Below are 21,596 nucleotides of genomic sequence, written 5' to 3'. Positions count from 1 at the left end.
TTTGAGGTAAAGGTGGGACTTCATCAGGGATGCGTTATGTCACCCTGGCTGTTCAACTTATACATGGATGGGGTGGTGCGAAAGGTGAATGCAAGGGTAGTGGGTCAGGGATTGGAGATGGTTAAGGAAAATGGAGAAAAGTGGGAGGTGAGCCAGCTGTTGTTTGCTGACGACATTGCGCTTGTGGCAGGATCGGAGGAGGGATTGAGGAAGTTGGTGACAGAGTTTGGGAGAGTGTGTGATAGAAGAAAGCTGAAGATAAATGTGGGTAAAAGTAAGGTGATGAGATGTACAAGGGGTGAAAGTGGCAGTAATCTGGAAGTGAGCATTAAGGGAGAGCAACTGGAGGAAGTGGATAGTTTTAGATATTTGGGTGCAAATGTGGCAGGAAAAGGTGGAGTGAAGGTGGAGGTAGAATGTAGATTGAGAGAAGCGAGTAAATGCCTTGGTGGTTTAAAAAGTGTAATGAGGAATAGAAATTTGGGAATGGATGCGAAGAGGAGACTGTATGAAGGAGTGATTGTGCCAACAGCACTGTATGGAGCAGAAACATGGAACATAAGAGAGGAAGAGAGAAGGAACTTGAATGTGTTTGAGATGAAGTGTCTGAGAAGTATGATGGGGGTTACTAGGCTTGATAGAGTCAGAAATGAGGAGGTGAGGAGAACAGGGGTGGAAAGGGAGCTGGGAGAGAGGGTTGATGAAAGAGTATTAGGATGGTTTGGACACATGGAAAGAATGAGTGAAGAAAGACTAGTAAAGGAGGTATGGAAGGCAGATGTGGAGGGAGTGAACATGAGGGTACGTCCTAGGATGAGATGGATGGATGGGGTGAAGGGGGCTTTGGGGAAGAGGGGAATGTCTGTTGAGGAAGGACGGGAGAGGACAGAAGACAGGGGTGAATGGAGAATGGTTGTATATGGAAAATGTTGTGATGCATGAGGTGGAATGGACGGGGGAATGGGGGGTGAGGTAGTGTGTGTGAGCAAAAATTTTGACACAGCCCGAAGGGATTTCTTCCCGTCCTCTCCTTTATATGGGGGGACGGAGAGGGGGGGGTCGCCGATTTAATGAAGTGGCCTTGCTGTGGATGTGCTGTGTCCTGCGACACTGCTTCTGACCCAGTGCAGTGGACAGGGTGCAGGGATGACCCGTCATCTAGGAGGTGCTAAGATGGGAGGGAGGGTGGAGGGGTGTGGAGTGTTTTCAGGGATGGAATGGGTGGGAATGATTTTATGCCTTGTCCTTTGGCTACCTCCCTGGTAAGGGGGAAAAAGCCTTGGAATATGTATATGTATGTATGTTGTTCCATTAGAAATTATTTTCAAGAAATCCATCATATCCGGAGATGTCCCAAGAGAATGGAAGCTAGCTAATGTTACTCCCATAATCAAAAAAGGTGACAAAAAGAATCCAAATAACTACAGGCCTATAAGTTTGACTTCAATTGTAGGAAAAATTATGGAAATTATCATCAGAGATGCTATCAAACATCATTTAGAAAGTAACTTTGATAAATGATAGCCAGCATGGTTTCAGATGGAAATGTTCTTGCATGACTTACTCAAATTCTACAACACAGTTATCTCAAATTATGACAAAAGAAATATAGATTTAATATATCTAGACTTTGCAAAAGCTTTTGATACTGTAGCCTATTAAGTTGGACTAGTAATTGGTTGAACAATCAAAAACAGAGAGCTGTTTTAAATGGAAAGACTTCTGGATGGAAAAATGTTATGAGTGGAGTTCCTTAGGGTTCTGTACTTGGGTCACTTCTATTCACAGTATATATAAATGATATGGACCACAGACTAAATCTATTGTTTCCACATTCGCTGACGATACAAAACTGTACAGAATGGTAAATGATCACTTAAACCAATTAGATATTCAAAAAGATTTAGATAAATTGCAGCAATGGTCTGAAAAGTGGCAAATAAAATTCAACAAAAGTAAATGCAAGGTAATGCACATAGGTAATAATAACAGTAAGCATGATTACAAGTTATTTGGAAATTCATTAACAAAAGTGGATAGTGAAAAGGATCTCGGCGTAATTATCAGTAATGATATCAAATCATCTAAACATTGTATTTCAGCTTCTGAGAAAGCAAATAAGATTCTAGGACTGATTGTATGATCTTTTGACTTCAAAAGTCCATCACACATTAACAAGCTATATAAATCATTAGTTTGTCTACATTTGGAATATGCTGTTTCTGTATGGTCTCCGAATCTCATTAAAGACATTGACAGATTGGAAAAAGTACAATGGCAAGCCACAAAACTGATTCCAAATATCAACAATAAATCATATGAAATCCGACCCATATGTCCAAAGTGCGGGCTACGGCCCAAGGGACACACCCATTTGCTTTCTCTCTCTCATCCCAACAGAGGCCTGGGAGTTGGTTTAATCCTTGCCCCCTGAGCTCCAACAGGATTACTATGAGGTCTGGAAGCTTCTGAAGTACATGTACCAGCTGATGCCAGCAAAATTTTGAAGTAGTTTCTTCAACACTGCTCCGTGGGGCCAGCCAAATGACTTATATGCCGCCCAGCCACATGAGCCACAGCTGGCTGCATGACCATCACAAAGACCATTTGAGGAAACTCATGTGCAGCTCACCAACCTATACAGACCCTGTTAGGTCCCCCAAAGATAACTAACCAGTGCTGGGATCTGCCACGTGAGGCATCACAAAGCCCTTCTGAAGAAATGCACATGCAGCTCACCAGCATAAGACCAACCTTGTGAGGCCCCCAAAGATGACTGACCAGTGTTAGGGTCTGCCATGTGAAGACATCACAAAGCCCTTTTGAAGGAACTCATGTATGATACCAGCCTCATATCCTCTGTCCATGTGAGTCAGCAACTTGAGAATGCTTTGCATCCGATTTCTCTATGCATCAAACTTTGACCTCACGCCAATTAGGAACAGCCTGTGTATATAAAGGATGGACCAATGCTGAAGATTCAGACTGACCAGGGACATGACTTGAAATACAGTCATCACCTCCCTCGCTGTCTCATCCCCCCCCCCACACACACCCCTGGCACCCAATATTCATTGCCAAATAAACCCAAATCTCTCTCCATCAGAGTTTGCCTTCAACCAGCCTAATATACTTCTTCCACCAACTTCTGAAGATATTCACTAGTGTGATGTGCCTGAGTGTCCTTCACTGCCACTGTCCATGTCCACCTTATCATTCTCATCAACAAATCTGACATTAATGGCAAAATAGTTGACTCTGTGGCATGTGCATGCATCCATTTTAATAAAGACAAAGCATAGTTGAGTCACTCCATGTCAATTCAACAATTCATTTTTGCCACCAACTCAGATTTTCTTGCAAATTACTGTACTTATAGACCTTAATGAGATGGTATGTGTCTCACCTCTGTAGGTCAAATGGTTTCTGAGATATGACCCCTCAAATTTGGGTCAAAAAGGTAATTTTTGCAAAAAGTGAAAAAGTTCAGTCAGATATCTCCAACACTTTTAAACATACAGATATCATTCTGATACCAGTTTAAAGTTAATAATATTCCCTATATCTTTTATTAATGCATATATTCCTTACATGGTCAAATAAAAAAGTTTACCTTCAATTTGACCTTTGACCTTGAAAAGGCCACTTGACATACAAATATTTTTTTTATAACTTCCCCTAAAAATTTGTACATATAGCAGTGTTCATAAAGAATTTTCTTTGAGAAATGTTTATTTTAGGAGCTACAGATTTTTATGTGATCACAACTTAGCTGAAAAAGTGATGATTTTGGTTTTGACGTGTAGTGTTAAATACACTATTGTAATCACCATCTACAGTACTTATACCAGTACCCTTGCTTTTTTATATCTGTATGCTTTAATAAAATACTGCTCTACATATTATATTAAAATAGTATTTAGGAAGACACACTGAAATTGGATAATAAGCAATTTACTATGTATTTACCTAGTTGTATTTTATGGGAAGAGAGCTATGCTCATAGTGACCCGCTTTTGTATCTTTCCGCATCCAGATTTTTCTTAAAGTCATGTATAGTTTTAGCATTCACTGTTTCCTCATTTAGTTTGTTCCAGATATCTAACACTCTGTGTGGGAAGATATTCTTTTTCAGATCTCTTCTGTAACTGTCCTTAAGTTTCTTCTCATGTCCTCTTGTTTTTCTTCTGTCCCACTTTAGTAAGTAATCTCTATCAAGAATTTCCATTCCTTTCATAAGTCTGTAGATGGTTAGCAAATCGCCTCTCTCTTCTTTATTCCAGGGTTGGTAGATTTAGTTTATCCAATCTTTGTCCGTATGTCAAATTGGAGAGTGTTGGCGCTATCTTCTTTGTTGCTCTTTGAATTCTTTCTAGTTTCTTTATATTTTCTTTGGAACCATGTGACCATAGTGTCGCAGCATATTCCAATTTTGGTCTTATCAGTGTAACTGGTATTTTCTTAACCATTTCTTCATCCATGTAATCAAAGACTACTTTCATTGATCTTAACAAGTCGAAAGTTTCTCTGACTAATTTGTTGACATGTTTGTCTTGTGTCATGTCATTTGAGATAGGTATTCCTTGGTCTCTTTCGGAGTTTACTTTTTTTACTTTCTTTGTACCAATTTTATATTGACATGATAATTTATTTTTGCTTTTTCCAAACTCTGTTATGCTACATTTCTTTATGTTGAAGTTCACTTTGCATTTCTGACTCTATTTCCAGGCTTTATCTAGGTCTTCTTGAAAAGATTTGCAGTCTTCCTCTGTACTTACTCTCTTGAGTAGTTTCACATCATCTGCAAAGAAGTTCATATAACATTCCACACCTTCATCCATATCATTTATATAAATAGCATACATTATCATAGCCAATACAGAGCCTCAAGGGACTCCACTTATCATATCTTCCCAATCTGAGTTCTTGTCTCGTACCACCCTCATTTTTCTTCCTTTCAAGAAAATTAATTAATATGCGATAAGACTATAATTCTGAAATGAGCCCTAAAGATTCAAATCATGGTTTGAATTCACTTAAAATATATACCAGTATATTGTGTATATATGTTTCAATATTACTCTATTTGTGGACATCTGTCATAGTGGTAGCTTTCATCAAGAAGTTAATCAGGTGGTTCAGGATACACAAATGAGTTGGTAGGGCCTTGTGAGTGAAGAAAGCTCAACCAAACTTCACTGCTCTCATGCTTGACCTCCAGGACACATTTGAGATACCAGTGTTCATCATAGATAGCTAAACAGAACGCTTTTATAGATGCCAATGGAATTATGTTGCTTTGAAGAATAGAGGTTCTTTCCAATCTTGTGATAGTTGAAGTCGAATATATGCTAACTTCCAAGACTTCCTCACTGACAGCCTTGATGTAATGGATCTTCTGTGTACATTAGGTACATAATTATATTCTAAGCTTTCAGTTTGCTAAGTTATTATTTATTTAATTAGTTTGTTAAAAAAAACCATCTTGAATCTTATAAACCCATAAATTATAAATCTTTCTTTGTTCATCATTAGAGTGGCACTTCCCACTTAAACCCTTTCCCTTACAGGGGCAAGAAAAATTACTTCTTAGTAGTAGTAGTAGTTCACTAAATTACTAAGTGACTATGTGACTTTAATAACTAAATGGCTAGGTAACCAGGTTACCTGGAATGGTTCTTGCATTGTCAAAGCACTTCACCAACTTTTTTCAGTGAGTTTCATGTTTTTCTGGTGTTGTGAAGGTGATAGTAACTGAAGGAAGAGCTTTAACTACAAAACTGAAGAGTGCTTTAGGGTCTAGAATAGGTTCAGCATTAACTTCCGTTTTCTGAAGGCTTGTTCTGGCGGCTAGCCTCTTCACAGTTCCACTGATGCCATTGCAGGGTCCTTTACCATGGCTTGTTGCAAAGAAATACCATTCTGCTTCAATATCAAAATCATTCTTGTGATAGCAAAGGTTATCAAAGTTCTTGCAATTCTTATATTGAGCAGCACACCCATCACTGAAGTAAAATATTTTTGTGATTTTATAAGATGACTAAAATAAATTTATTAGCCTTGTTTGAAAAAGGTGAATTGCAATGACATCATGCTGATTACAGTCAGAAATTGCTACAAAACTTTGGTGCTGTAACTCGTTTTTACTGTAGTAAAACAAATGGATGTAGTGATGCTTGGCAATTATTCCAATGAAATGACTGGGCTGCATCTTGCACAATAAAAGAATAATTCTCTGAAAAGTCTCTCACAATTACAAATTCACCTTCACTTAGTTCCTGCTTCTTTTCTTGTAAATGGCTACTTTGAGCTGTGGCAATGAAATCATGTTGCAGGAGATCTGTTAATTGTAAGGAGATATGGAATAAAATCTTCTGCTCTTCATTACGAAGGATTTGTGGGAAAGCCCTATTCCAGCCATGGTGTTCCTCAGGGAGAATGGACTGCTCAGCAGTCTAGGGAATGACAGCAACAACAAAAACAACTGGATAAACATGATTCACAGCCTAATTGTATGTTCATTAAAAGAATGTGTATTACCACAGTACTGAAACAGGTCTAATATGGTACCAATTCATAAAAAAGTTAGAAGACTAAATGAAAACCTATTGAACTGGATGAAGGATTTCTTGGAATATATGGGTAAGATATTAGGATGGAAGCCACTGACCAATGGAGTCTCACAATGGCCAGTATTGGTACCCATAATGCTCTTCATAATGATGGATGGAATAACAAGCTACACTAACATGTTTGCATGTAATGCACTTAAGGGGGAAAGTGAAATATTTACAAAAGCAGAGGAGAAGGATCTATGAATGTTGGTCAAGGATAACTTGTCATCGGACAAATACATCAGAACAACTGAGCAAACCATATAGATTGTCAATGAACACTTAAAGTTTTTTCACTATGTGGATGGAAGGATTGGGTGGGGGGTTACCAAGGAGCCTAATCTGCTGCAGATTAGAATAGGAAGCAATGATGTGGTCTCTGAATAAAATGAATGATGTAAACACGATTAAAAAAAAAAAAAAAAAAATACAAAGAGGTTGAGCTGTTCCTCAACCTAGCAGATAAACTTTTTTATCTCATTACTCAACCCAAGCATCATTCATCTTACTACAGCAGAAGGTTCCCGTCAGCTGGATTAAATAAAAAAATAATCAAATAAATAAATATACAAAATAAAAAAAAATAAAAGACAGAAAGGAGGAGAAGGAAAAAAAGATGCATGGAAAAATGGTTCGGTAGATTTGGGTCTTTGTGCCCTAATCTTCTGCAGCTAGTTAAGGATTGGCATTTGTGGGAGGGTGAGGGTGAGGTGGGGGAGGGGAGTGGTCAGTCGGAAAATGGTGCGCCCAAAGGCTGTTGTTAACAGCGAGCGAGGGCGTTTCAAGATCTGTGCAGGCCTGGCGGTGATAACTCAATTTACCAACAAAGTGGGGAAGGGAGATCTAGGAGCAGGGATGGGATTTTCTCTTTTTTTTTCTTGAAAGAGAGAGAAAGAGAGAGAGAGAGAGAGAGAGAGAGAGAGAGAAAGGTGGAATGAAATGAAAGGTGTAGCAAGAGAATTTTTTTCTTTTCCCAAAGGAACAAGGCTAATCAAGGTCAGGCGACGTGTGGGAAGTTTCATAATGAAAAGTGCCTGCCATCAGGCAATTTTATTCAGCTGAGGGGGAAACCCCGCACGGTCACAGAGTTGACGAATATAATGTGTTTAATACGTTTAATTTTCATTTCATTTACTTATTTTCTGTTTCTCCTTCTGGCCTACTTGTTGGCCTTGAATCCTTTGGTGGCTCCGGCTGTGGGGGTTGGTGGTCTCAGGTCGTCCTCCCACTGAGACCTGAGCGAGGGGACGCGCCACTGTCCCCCGCTGACGTTGTCTCTTCGAGGAGGATCTGGAGGAGGACCCCCGCCCCGGTGCCAGTAGTTGCTCCTCGGCGCTGCCGGTCTGTCGTAGTTCCTTGTGGCGCCGAATCTGTTGGTAGTCACGTCCCTCGCTGCTGATGTTGCTGTGCGCGAGCCAGAGGTGGAGGTCTCCTTGTCTCCTCCAGCGGCGGCGTCCTTTCGGCTCGGGATCACCTCCTAGGCGTGGTCTGGAGGACCCGCGCGTACGTCTGGGGTCCTTCCCAGACGTAGGGCCTGGGGACGATGATGGCGGGCCCTTGGTGAGAAGAGGAGGAGGGACACGCTGGCGAAGGAGCTTGTCTGGTGGGTGGCCTCGTCCTGCCCGACCCAGGGTGTCCCCAAGTGCCCCGGGCAACTATCTGGGCGTAGGACGGAGGCGGCGGCGATGAAGTGGCATGCGTCGTCACGTGTGCCTCCGAAGTGGTCAGGTCTGACAACATGGGCGTAGGAGGAGGAGTAGAGTCCACAGCCTCGATGTGGTGGAAGGACCTTGGCTACTTGATGACGTCGTCCCGGGCCCATTCGTCTTCAGTTGGGCCCTCGCAAGACAGTGACAAATCGACTTCCTTCACACAAGTGTCCTTGTCGAGTTCCTCTTCTTTGGCTGGACCCTGCTCAAATGGTGCATGTGTTTGGGAGTACATGGTACTGTAGTCCTTTCAAATTGATTCAAAGCGGTTGGCACCCTGAGCAACTCTAAAGAACTGAGGACAACCTTCAAACATGAAACTCTGAAAGCGGCTGAGCAGTGCATTGGAGTGTTTTCAAGTTTGAGGTGCTGTGTGGTATCATGTAAGACATTGAAGAATAAAGAGATGAGTCATACTGCCAGACTGGCAGGGGGCCTGGACTAATATAGGACTCTGGAACAGCAGAACAGAACGGGTTATCTCAAAGCAAATGACCTCTGACGTGCTTACCAAACCCTGAAGAAGGTGGTGAGGAGCATCCATCAGGAATTGTGTAGTTGCAGCCAAAGCTGTCACCTTTGCCCTATGCACTTGGACTGTTGGGCCAGGTTACAATCACTGCTGGGAATTAGCATGAAGTGTAGGATTCAAATCCACAATGAGCGAATATGAGACCAGCATGCTTCTGATTACGCCACCAGCCAGTACAAAAGGTGAGGAACCAGGGGGTGTGTAGCTGCAGCTGAAGTTGTCACCTTTGCCCTATGCCCTTCTTGGACTGTTGGGGCAGGTAAGTAACATTCACTGCTGGTAATTGGGAAGAATTGCAGGATTCAAACCCACAACTAGTATAAGACCAGCATGCTTTCAACTATGCTACCAGTGCACAAGCCCTGAAGAAACAACTCAAAATCTATGATTCATGTGAACACTGTTTTATCAACTGATGAGCAGCAACTAATGGCTGACATGGATGGATGCAGAGCTTGTGCTGAGTACACTGAGCAGTTACACATGACCAACCCTCAAAGTGGCTGGCTTCCCCTGGCTGGCGTTCAGCTCACAAAAGATGATTCACTCCCAGATGAAAGAAACTCTCATGCTTGCTGGAAGCTGGAAGTGAGGTCTTGATCTGTGGGTTGTTTGCAGTGTTGTCTGCCATTTGGCAGTCAGGTACTATTCCCTCCGAGTAGAAAAAGGGGTTGGTTAACTCAGTCTGGAAGGGGGACCAGCAGGACTACAAAAATTACCCCATAGTATTACATTACTCAGTGTACCAGGCAAGGTGCTCACCCCATCAGTTGCTGGCATGGATTTTCTCCAGTCTGTTAAAGATCTAGAAGTCTGAGCATCTGGTTTCACACTTGAAGTCCTCAACTGATCAAACCTCAGTGCTTCATATTCTTATAGAGCATGGATATGTTTATTGAGGTTGTTTGTAGCCTACACTGATCTCAAGAATACATTTGGTTAAGTGTAGTTTAGAATGCTATAGGATCTTCTGCAGATACATGGGATTCCTGTGAGGATTATTGACTACATGTCTGGCCTACACTCTGGGACAATATTGTGAAGTGGGCTGGAGTTGTTTCTGGTTTCTTTTCTATTAATTCATTTGTAAAGCAGGACTATGTTCTTGCATCAACACTTTAAAACATGCAAAGCCTGGGTACTGGACTAAGTTGTTGATCAATGTCATTGTGGAGCATCCACTAAAGAAAATAAGTACAGAGAAAGACTGTGAATCACTTCAGAGAGATCTGGACAAAGTCTGGAAATGGAGCCAAAAGTGGGAAGTGAACTTCAACATCAAGAAATGCAGTATAATAGAGTTTGAAAAAAGTAAGAATAGAATATCAGGGCAATATAAGGTTGGTACAAAAGAAGTAAAAAAGGTAGCTCGGAAAAGGACCTGGGAGTAATTATTAACAAAGACATGTCACCAGACAAGCATATAAACAAAATGGTCAGAGAAACCTACAATTTACTAAGAACAATAAAGGTGACCTTTAACTACATGGATGAGGAAATGGTAAAGAAAATATTAGTCACGCTGATACGACCAAGATTGGAGTACACTGCAACACTATGGACACCTAACACAAAATAGAATATAAAGAAATTAGAATGAATCCAAAGAGCAATGACAAAGGTAGTACCAACACTTTCAAAATTGACATACGAACAAAGATTGTCCAAACTGGAACTAACAACCCTGAAACAAAGAAGAGAAAGAGGAGATCTACTGGCCATTTACAGAATCATGAAAGGAATGGAAGTCCTTGATAGAGAAGATTTATTAAAGTGGGACAGAAGAAAAACAAGAGGACATAAAAAGAAACTCAAAAAGTATAGTTATAGAAAAGATCTGAAAAAGAATAGTTTTCCACACAGAGTGATAGATATCTGGAATAAATTGGTTGAAAAAATAGTATGTGCAAAAACCATACAAGAATTTAAGAACAAACTAGATGCTGAAAGATACAAAGAAGGGTCACTATGAGCATAGCTCCCTTCTCATATAATACAACTAGGTAAAAACTGGCACGTCACTGACCTTATCATTGCCAACAATACTGCACCACTCACAGAGTCATACACTTAAACAATCAATACCCACCTGCACGTCATTTACCATTTACTAAGCTAGCACAATCAGATATTAATATTAATTTATTATCAACAACTGAACTGGTTGATGATGTACTCACATCTGCAGGAAGCCATGTGAAATCTTGTTCAGTGATTCGTAGATAAGACCGATCTGTTGAAATTAAAACCAAAATATTACTGTCAATAAAATATTACCATTGAAGATTCTACTAAATTATTCATACAACAATCATTGTATGGGTACATACACCCATACAGTACATAATTATATGCATGCGATGATTATTCATCATGACAATTTGAGGACGGGGGGAAATGGAAACATATGAGAAACTGAGTTTTTATTACCAACATTTAGACTGGTCTTTTCAAAGTAACTACATTTGAAAGACAGATATACAGATGTTACATGGGTTGTTTGTTCCTCCCTCTTCATCTCCAATAGTTGATCGCTAATGTTGCTGCTGGGAGAGACCATGTGATGAATTCACCTTGGTTGTTATAAATTTCTACACTTCTAGGGTTTTTCTCATCTTCTTGCTGAGTCCTTGGTGTAGTATTTCTATGTTTTCTTCCAATCAGGTAGGTGTCCTGTTTTGTCTATGTGTGTGACAAGTGAGTTGCTAGTTCTGTGTGATCTGACATAATTTTTGAGCTATTGTGTCCATTTTGTGATCCCTTATCCATTTTCATCGTAAAGTCAACTCGCCGTTAACACAATTTTGATCTTACATGACTTAAAATTTATTAATATACATTCTGATAACACAAAATGTCCGATGTTACGTGAGTTGAATTTCCCGCCTACTGTAGTTGAATATCTCGCCACCAGAGTGCGGGAGAGACGCTCTGACTCCCGCACACCCGCTCTCTGCCTCTTGTCCTCAGTGTGAAGCCAGCCCTCACAGCGTGTGGAACTCATAAACTATTTTCTCAAAGTTTTGTGTTACATAAATTTGTGTACTATGGCACCCAAGTGTCTTGGTACCCCAAAGGAGAGTGCAGCAAAGAGGTCAAGAAAACTTGTGACCATAGAAAAGAAGTTAGAAGTGTTGGATCATTATGATTGGGGTGAAAGAACTTCTGTTATTGTTTATGCTACTGGACTGAATGAGAGCACTTTGCGGACCATCAGGGCAAATGCTGACAAGATCAGAGCCAGTTCTGTTGCTGGTACATCAGCCTCCTCTTCACAATGTTCCCGAGCAAGATCCATGAAGATGGAGAGGATGGAGAAGTTATTGGCACAATGGATCCAAAACCAAAAAAAGCATAATGTCCCTATCAGCATGGCCATCATATAAGCTAAAGCTTTAAGTCTCTACCAGGATGTGCAAGATGAGAATGAGGAAGACAACGACAAAGCCAAGACCTTCAATGCCAATTCTGGGTGGTTCTCTAGGTTCAAGAAACGATATGGCTTCCATAATCTTAAAATGACTGGGGAAGCTGCATCTGCCAATGTGAAAGTAGCCAAAACATATCTGGCTACCCTCCAGACCATCATCGAGGAAGGTGGCTACACTTCCAATCAATTTTTAATATAGATGAGACAGGTCTATATTGGAAAAAACTGTCTAACCAGACCTATATCTTGGTTGAGGAGATGACTGCACCTGGATTTAAGGCCTCCAAGGAATGTTCAGTGCCAATGCAGAAGGAGACTGCAAGCTGAAACCTGCCCTTGTCTATCATTTGGAAAATCCACGAGGATTGAAGGTGTGTATGTATGGATGTTGATTATTAGTTTTACCAAGATTGTAAATGCTCGTTTTTTTCGTGCCCCAAAACAAAAAAAGAAAATTGTGTCACCAACTCACAATATACAGCACACTAAACTAATTTTGTTTGTTCTTGTGTCTTCACAGAGCTACGTCAAGACCTTCCTACCCTGCTACTGGTATTCCAACAAAAAAGGATGGATGACACGGAACATATTCAAGGACTACTTTGGGAAATTGGAGAAAGAGTTAGAACTTTACTGCGAGAAGGAAGAGATTCCATTCAAGATTCTCTTGAAATTGGATAATGCTCCTAGCCATCCCCCGTCAATAGAAAATCTCTCCAACAACATCCAGCTCACTTTCTTGCCACCAAACACCACTTCCATTCTGCAGCCATGTGACCAAGGAATTATTAAAATCTTCAAGTTGTATTATCTACGTTCAACCCTGACTGACATGGTTGACAGGACACAAAAGGACAAGATGACCGTGAAGGAATATTGGAAGCAGTTTACCATCAAAGATGCTCTCCGCTTCATTAAAGAATCTTGGGAGAAAATGCAAAGAAAATGCCTAAACGGGGTTTGGAAACATCTGTGTCCTCAGTAGGTGTACAATTTCGTCGGCTTTGACATCCAAGAAAATGTCTCTAAAGCTAACAAGGAAAGTCTTGACAAGGCCAGGGAAGCCGGGTTTGACCAACTTGAGCAGGACATTGATGAACTGCTAGAATCGCACACAGTGGAGCTGACTAATGAAGAACTGTCAGAGATGGAGATAATACAGAATACAGAGTTAGAGGCAGCTGCATCTCGGCCTATATCAGAAACCCCAGAGCCCGAGAGAATCTTGACCAAAAGTGATCTCGAAAAAGCACTCTCATTTATACGAGAAGGACTGGATATCTTGGAAGCCAAAGATCCAAATATTAACAGAAGTGCAACAGTGGCCAGAAAAGTTATGTTGGAGCTGAACTGTTACAAAGTGATGTTAGATCAAAAGCAGAAAAAGATGACACAGATGAAACTCCACCATTTCTTTAAAAAAAAAGACAGTCAAGGAAGAGGAGGCAGGGCAAGGCGAGGAGGGAGAGGGAGGTGAGGAGGCAGGGCGAGGCGAGGAGGGAGAGCAGAGTGAGGAGGCAGAGTGGGGTGAGGAAGGAGAGGGGAGTGAGGTTGGGGACGGGAGCACGGCAAGCGACAGTGATGGTAATGATGCGTCATAATGTTTAGATGCATAACATTTTTTATTTTACCGCACAATAAATACCAATATAGTAAGAATGTGTGTTTTTATTGTTTCTGTAACTTTCAAAGTTATTAATAGTGTGTTTGTTTAGGATTTTTAGTAATAAAGTCCCAAAATAGACGGACTTTCCCATTGTCCAGGAATGTAACCCCCACTATTACCATTATTTCTTATGGAGAAATTATGTTCCGTTAACACGATTTCCATTAACACAACATCTCCAGGAATGTAACCCTTGTGTTAATGGGGAGTTGACTGTATTTCATTGTGGTTCATTAATTGGTTTGTTATTGTTGGTTTGATTGGTGGGTTGGAAACTTTAACATTCATTGCACTCACTCCACTGTGAACGCACGGCCAGTCAACAAGTGCAAACCCAACACTTATGCTTTGAATTATCCTCCAAACTTACTAAAAGATTTAATTTAAAAACTCATAAAAGATATTTCATTGTGGTTCATTAATTGGTTTGTTGTTGTAGGTTTGGTTGGTGGGTTGGAAACTTTAACATTCATTGCACTCAGTCCACTGTGAGCTGTCAGACAGTAAACACACCTCATTCTCATATAGGCCTACCTGTACAAACCCAACACTTATGCTTTGAATTTTCCTCCAAACTTACTATGATGAACTTTGTGAAGTAGTGAAAGATATGGAGGGTAAGGGTAAGATTGAAGTATTAATTGATGATGATGGAGTAATACAGATGATTTCCTTTGTTACAAAAGAAATGATCAACCTGTATGGTCAGTTCCCAGAACTAATTCTTATGGATGGCACATATAAAGTTAATAAGTACAACTACCCACTCTACATTATCCTTATCCAAGATAATTTAGGGTGAGGACATGCAGTTTTCTATGCTTTTGTGTGAAGTGAAACAGGAGACATGATAAGAGCAATACTGTCTTCACTTAAAAACGTGTGAAGATACATGAAAGAACTGCACTGTGATGTTTGACAAAGACCAAAACAAGACTGATGCTGTACAGAATTCTCTGCCTGCTGCCAGTGTTCTTCTCTGCTATTTTCATGTTCTAAAATATTTCAAGAAGAAAGTTTCTGAGTTACTGTTGCCTGTTGATAAGAAAAATGAAGTCTTTGCTCAACTTAAGGTTCTGGTTTATGCCAAAGGTGTTGAAGCTTTTGATTCTATAATGACCAATTTGGCAGAGATGTACGAGGAGTTGCATCAATATATATCAAAGAACTGGCAGAACTACAAGCAAATGTGGGTGACATATCTCTGATAGGGTACTATTACCTTTGGCAATGATATAAATAATAGAATTGAATCAGAAAACAGCAAACTTAAACATCTTCTGTGTGCATCTTCCTCTATGTTTGAGTGCATTCGTCAACTGTGTTTTCACAATGCCATTCTAGATGATGAACATTACTAGCAGTTCCTCAGTAAATACACAACAGTTCAGTATGGTAATAAGGATGAAGACCTAAGTCCCTTGTATTTTCTAAGAAGGTAGCAAAACAACCAGTATCAAATATATCAGAAGAGGAGACTGTGGATGATCCAAGCATGATTACGGAAGACATTTGGTGCATCTGTACCAGGGAAGATTCACCTCGAGAAGTGAGCTGTGAACTGTTGACATAGTGGGCAGATTGTGCCAAAGACTGTGGCAGATGGTTTCATACTACTTACATCAGTCACTCCAGTGATGACAGTGTACAAGGAAATATTTGCAATACATGTTGAGTTTTAACCTTTTATTGAATAAATCAAGACGCTACAGTACCAGTATCTTTTAAAGGTGGTGGTGGTGGTGTGAATGCCTTGGCTTCTGCACCTCTAGTCTGTTTTGGGTTTGGCTTCGCTAAATTTCGGACTTTGGTTGCTCTGTATTTCCGGAGGTTATGTATTGTTTGTCAGTTTGCTTCCAGGTTTTCTGCTTTAGCATTGAACATTAATAGTTTCTTGAGGATTGCATCTTTGTTTTCCAGATGGTTGTTGAAGCAGTTAGTTTTGGGCTCCGATCAATGATAGCTCATTGCACTCTAGTAAGAAATGCTTGAGGTTTTCTTCACTCTGCCCATATACAGGACAGCTTGTGTCTTGGTTTGTGTGTTGGTTTCAAGTAAGTTTCAGTGTGTTTGTCCTGGCACAGAATGGAATGGCAGAGTCCAGGTTATTTTCATAAATTTCGTCTTCCGTTTTTATTTCCGATTTCCATCACCTGTAGTGTCATAAGGAGGGTTTACTTGCCAGTTTGGCTTTCCATGTCTGTGTCAATATCATTTATCCGGGATTTGATTTTTTTTTTTTAATAATTTTGAGACCCTCTAGGTTTAAGTTCAGCTTTTGCAAGTACGATCGAAGTTGCTTGGCCAAGTAATTTCTCGTCTTTCAGGTCTTGAAAAATGAGCTTGACTAGGATGTTCCCCCATCTCCAATGATGCATCTGGTGTATGAGAGCTTGTTTTGCATATCTTTAGTATAAGCTGAGGAAATTCTGTTCTCTGCTCTCAGGGCTGCTGCTGGTTTGTAGTGTGGTGCTCTGAATATTATTTTGTATGCCTTGTTCTCTACTGTCTACAGCCTGTTGAGTTCACTTTTTGTGAAAAAGATTGCTCCAGTTGAGTGGAGTAGACTAGGGATGGCGACATTTTTCCAGAACACTTTGCCGATGCTGATCCTGTTGCAGCTTCTTACCATTATTGAGGCTGTTTGATTAGCAAATGAATTTGCTTTGCTGAAGATGTCATTTGTGTTCTTTGAGGTGACAGCAGCACTAGACACAGAGAAGGACAAACTATTTAGGGCCAAGAACCTAGTATTAGCTTGTGTCCCTGAGCTTGACACAGACAACATGGAAATTGGGAAGGCAGAGGAAATCTGTCACAGAGCACATGGCTGAGGTAAGATGAGTTCAAGATTGTTGACCCCACCAGACTCTACGAGAGGAGGAATCCTGGACAAAAGGAACAGCAGCAAAACAACCAGGAACCAGGACTCCTTCGAGGAAGGTTTGCAACAGAAGAAATGGTAGGCACAGTTGCCAGAGCTTCACCCAAACTGGAAACTTGTGGAAGTAGTACTGCCAAGAAGATTAGGATCTTCAGAGATAAAACAAAGGCAGATAGGGAAGAGAGAAAGAAACTGATAGAACTGGCCATAAAGAAGAATGAGGAAGAGGATAAAAATGAAGATTTCAAGTGGGTTGTGGATTACAAGGAGAACAAAGTGGTAAGAGTACCTTGAGGAAGCTCCATACGGAAATTTCGGCAACGCAAATACAGGTAGAAAAAACACGGACTTAAAATGTATATACACCAATCTAGATGGACTTCGGAACAAGACAGCTGAACTAGAATCTCTCATAGATGATGAGAACCCAGACATAATTTGCCTAACTGAAACAAAGAGCAATAAAGACATGCTGAACCAAAATCTGTATGATACAGACAAGTACACTATAATAAGGAGAGATAGAACTGGCCAAAATGCACCAGGAGGAGTGTCAATACTAATAAAGAAAAACCTCACAGTGGATGACACCTCAGTGGCTGAATTAAATAATCACAAAGTACAAGAAATTGTATGGTGTGAATTGAAAATCAAAAGTGGAAAGAATATAATCATAGGAACAGTGTATAGACCCCCATCCTCCTCAGTGGAAAACAATGACCAGGACTGTGATGTAGTCAAAAAGTGTGAGGAAATATCAGGAGACAAACAAATCCTAGTGTGTGGTGACTTTAACCTGGGTAACATCATCTGGGAAGATAATAGAGTTCAGGAGGGAACGTCGAATTAGGGCCAAGCCTCAAGATTTCTGGAGACTATAAACAACTGCTTCTGGACACAAAATGTTACTGAGTGGACACACATGAGGAACACTAGCAACCCATCAAGACTGGATTTAATTTTTTCCAAAACTGACTATGAAGTAGAGGCTTTAAGGTACTTGGCACCACAGGGAAGGAGTAAGCATGCTGCCTTGTGCTTCAAAATTGCTATTGATACAGCACCAGAGGAGCAGACCAGCAGACAATCCAAACTGAACTATCACAAGTGTCACATCCTAGGCCCTGTATTTGAGTTGATACATTGAATCATAACCCATGACTCGAGTAGTTCCTGCAATCCAGAATCCTAGGTCGACATTTAGCCTCTTACAATCAATTTAACTTCACTGGGATAAAGAAAGATGGTGGAGTGCAATCACTAAAATTTACTGTCTACATAATTATACGAGTTAATCTTACTAAGTAATTGGTGGGAACAGAGTGTGGGCATGGTAATCAGCCTCTTAAAGTGGTCGTGCACCATACAACACTAGTGCCATGACACAGGTGCCAATATATGTCTATGTAACCTATCCTATTTCTATTTACCCAGCTCCACACAATTTACCAGTATCTTTATTTTTGTGTGAAGAGGGCTAACACTATAGTCAGTAATACTTATCTAAAACATATAAGCAATGGGGTATGGAAGTGTGGGTCCTATTTTGATTCTTTATTTGATTTACATGCCCTCTGACCTCTGCTGGGAGAAGGCCCTGATTTTGTACTCCTCCGCTGCCAACCTTCAAGTCTTCTACATTGTCTTCATGCGTAATATCTGCGTCCATATAGGTCGCAGTGAAAAATGAGTCCTTTGTTCCTCCACTGCCATCGTCTTCCATGTGTAATACATTTCCACCATGATCACAATGGAAACATAACATATATCCCCCTTCACTGGAGAAAAATGTTCAGACCTGTGAAACAAGGCCTGAACATTTTGTGTCAGGGTGCGACAAGGCGTCAGCTACCACATTAGACTTTCCTGGAATATGTTGAATACTTAGATTATACCCTTGGAGTGCTAATGCCCATCTAGCTAATCTGCCATTTTTTGTCTTACGGAGGGAGTGAACATGAGGGGACGTCCTAGGATGAGGTGGATGGATGGGGTGAAGGGGGCTTTGGGGAAGAGGGGAATGTCTGTTGAGGAAGGACGGGAGAGGACAGAAGACAGGGGTGAATGGAGAATGGTTGTATATGGATGATGTTGTGATTGCATGAGGTGGAATGGGCGGGTGGATGGGGGGTGAGGTAGTATGTGTGAGCAAAATTTGATGCAGCCCAAAGGGATTTCTCCCCGTCCTCTCATTTTATGCAATGGGGGGACGGAGAGGGGGGGTCGCCAATTTAATGAAGCGGCTTTGCTGTGGATGTGCTGTGTCTTGCGACACTGCTTCTGACCCAGGGCAGTGGACAAGGTGCAGGGATGACCTGTCATTCAGGAGGTGCTAAGATAAGAGGGAGGGTGGAGGGGTGTAGAGTGTATTCAGGGATGGAATGGGTGGGAATGATTTTATGCCTTTTTCTTTCTGGCTACCCCCCTTGTAAGGGGGAAAAAGCCTTGGTATATGTATGTATGTATGTCTTTGAAGCCTACTAGGTGGAGGTCTAAGCAGCTGATGATCAGTTATGTCATCAATAGAAAAAGTGTAGTGGAGCCATTGCATCCTTGTCTGATACCACTGGTGACTTGTATTTTGCATGTATCCTTGTTATTTATCATTATCTTGGTATCATCTCCTTGGTATATGTTGGCTATTAATATATGATGTCTGGATGGATGTTTTAATTTTTTAGTGCTTTTAATAGGGTTTCCCTTCTTACACTGTCTAAGGACTTGGTGAAATCTATTGAGATGACGATCAGTTTTTTTCTATTCTTGTAACTTTCTGTGATGTATTGTAGCATGAAGATGTTGTCAGTTATTTTGTGTTTCAAGTAGGTTTTGATTTTAGTGGTGTTTTTCTAATTTTTCTTTGATAATACCCATTAGTATTTTGTAAGATGTGTCTAGTAGGGCTATTGGTCTGAAGTCCTTGGTTTGTGGGTTTTGTGTTTTTGGGATGAGCTTTGTTTTTGAGGTCTTCCAGTTTTGAGGTACTCTGTTTTGCCTGACTAATGAATTGTAGCCTGCAATGAGTTTTACTTGACTTTGATGTCTTTATTTCTTCAAACATTTCAATGCTTAAGCCATTTGGACCTGCTGCTTTACCATTTTTAATTTTTCTTATTTGTTTGGTTAGCTCTTCTGCTGTGATGTCCCCTGAGCTCACAGGGTTGGTACATACTTCTGTGATGTTGAAGGCATAGTCATAGTGCTTAGAATTTCTGGGATATTGACTGTATGGTCAATGTGGGTATGGCAGGTTTTTCTATTTCCTCTTGGTGTTGTTTTTGGTATTAGTTGTGCACACCTATGCGACATAACATTAGAAAATTAAATATGAATTTTGTGAATTATAATACATGAACATAATATGCAATTTTCTTGGAAAAAATATATAACAAAAAACCTTGCTACAAGCAAATCTACTAATGAACAAAGCCACTTTCTTCTGTCCAGTCAAGTCACTTTCAATTAGATGATGGTTTCCACATTGTGGACCAGGTGTTCTTTAACTCCAGGTGACGTTAATAAGCGCTGTTACAAAGACAATAGGGCTTCCTTGGACTTTATGAGAGAACACAGGGTTCTGCCATTGTCTGTAAATTGTTCGAGGTACAACATCAGCATCCATGACGATAACGATGACTCGGGTGATCTTTAGAATTTGAGGTACCGAATTACTAAATTTAGGTTAGGTCATGTAGGTTAAGTAGGTTAGGTTAGAATAGACAAATTTACCATCCTTTCATTTCTTTGACCTTGCCATTTATCAAAACAAACATGGCGTATCATTCAACCGCTGCAACTTTGTTCATTAGTAAATTGGTTTTAGCAACTTTTTTGTTATTGATTTCTGCCAAGAAAATTATATATTAAGTTTATATATTATATTTTACAAAATGATTAATTTTCTATTGCTATATCACGTAGGTGTGCACAACTAAATATCTACTTTATTTTTGTAATTGGATTCAATTTCTGGGCTCCAGGTATCTTCACCGAGGTGAAAAATAGTGATATTAGTATTTTCGCCAACCGGAGAAAATAACTTTGGCCTTAATGATACTTAATCATTTTAGATTTAGTACAATTTCCGTCACAAACCTACCAAACCCAAGATTGCATTTGAGTGCAGTGTTCAAAGTACTGCGATGGAAAAAAAATTATGGTCTTATGAACTGGCAGTAGGTACAGGGAGTGTACCCAGAAGGATAGAAGATAATGTACATCCTCTAAATCCCTTAATACTCCTGTGTGCCAAATTAAGCCGCAAGGTAGGCAGATGGCCTTCCACTTTATTTAGAATAATTCATTCAGAATATTGTGAAAAACGAATTTTAATAATGTACCCATGAACAAAATTTTATACAGAACTTACGTTGGGCTGCTGAATATGCTGTGTGAAGCATCGATAATATGCCGGCAAGAAAAATTCCTTTTGACCACAACGCTGACATGTTTACAATTTTGGCACTCAGGAGCCTGACATGTAGAGCCAAACATTACATTTGTCAACAACAAATAATGTAAAAAATCTTTATTCAGGTTAGGGAGTGGCATAAAAACCAACATAACAGAATTTGTCGTGTATTAGCATATGACTATTACTTTGATTAATTATCAAATAACATAAAATAACCTAATGCACAAAAGTTTAATCATATCGTACGACAATATTAAATATAATGAATAAAATTTCCTCCACTGAATACCCTAAATATAATTGGAAAAACGAATATTATGTATATCAACACATAATACGGTATAAAC

At 40.1% G+C, this 21,596-nt stretch overlaps 1 protein-coding gene across 1 annotated transcript in view; it reads right to left on the bottom strand.

The window, feature by feature from the left end:
* The window catches only part of EMC5 (ER membrane protein complex subunit 5), a 73,208-nt gene extending 51,851 nt beyond the window's left edge, over nt 1-21,357 (bottom strand). The window contains exons 1-2 of the mRNA XM_076203705.1: nt 21,205-21,357; nt 11,036-11,088 (exon numbers count right to left, since the gene is read on the bottom strand). Coding sequence (XP_076059820.1) covers nt 11,036-11,088; nt 21,205-21,283 — 132 coding nt within the window. The 5' untranslated portion in view covers nt 21,284-21,357. The remainder of the gene's footprint in view (nt 1-11,035; nt 11,089-21,204) is intronic.
* Nucleotides 21,358-21,596: the final 239 nt, after the last annotated feature.

This window comes from Oratosquilla oratoria, chromosome 20, assembly GCF_046742065.1.
Source record: "Oratosquilla oratoria isolate Oo_2021 chromosome 20, ASM4674206v1, whole genome shotgun sequence".
Lineage (NCBI taxonomy): Eukaryota > Metazoa > Arthropoda > Malacostraca > Stomatopoda > Squillidae > Oratosquilla > Oratosquilla oratoria.
The sequence above is the reverse complement of the archived record's forward strand: the minus strand, read 5'-3'. Positions and strand labels throughout refer to the sequence as shown.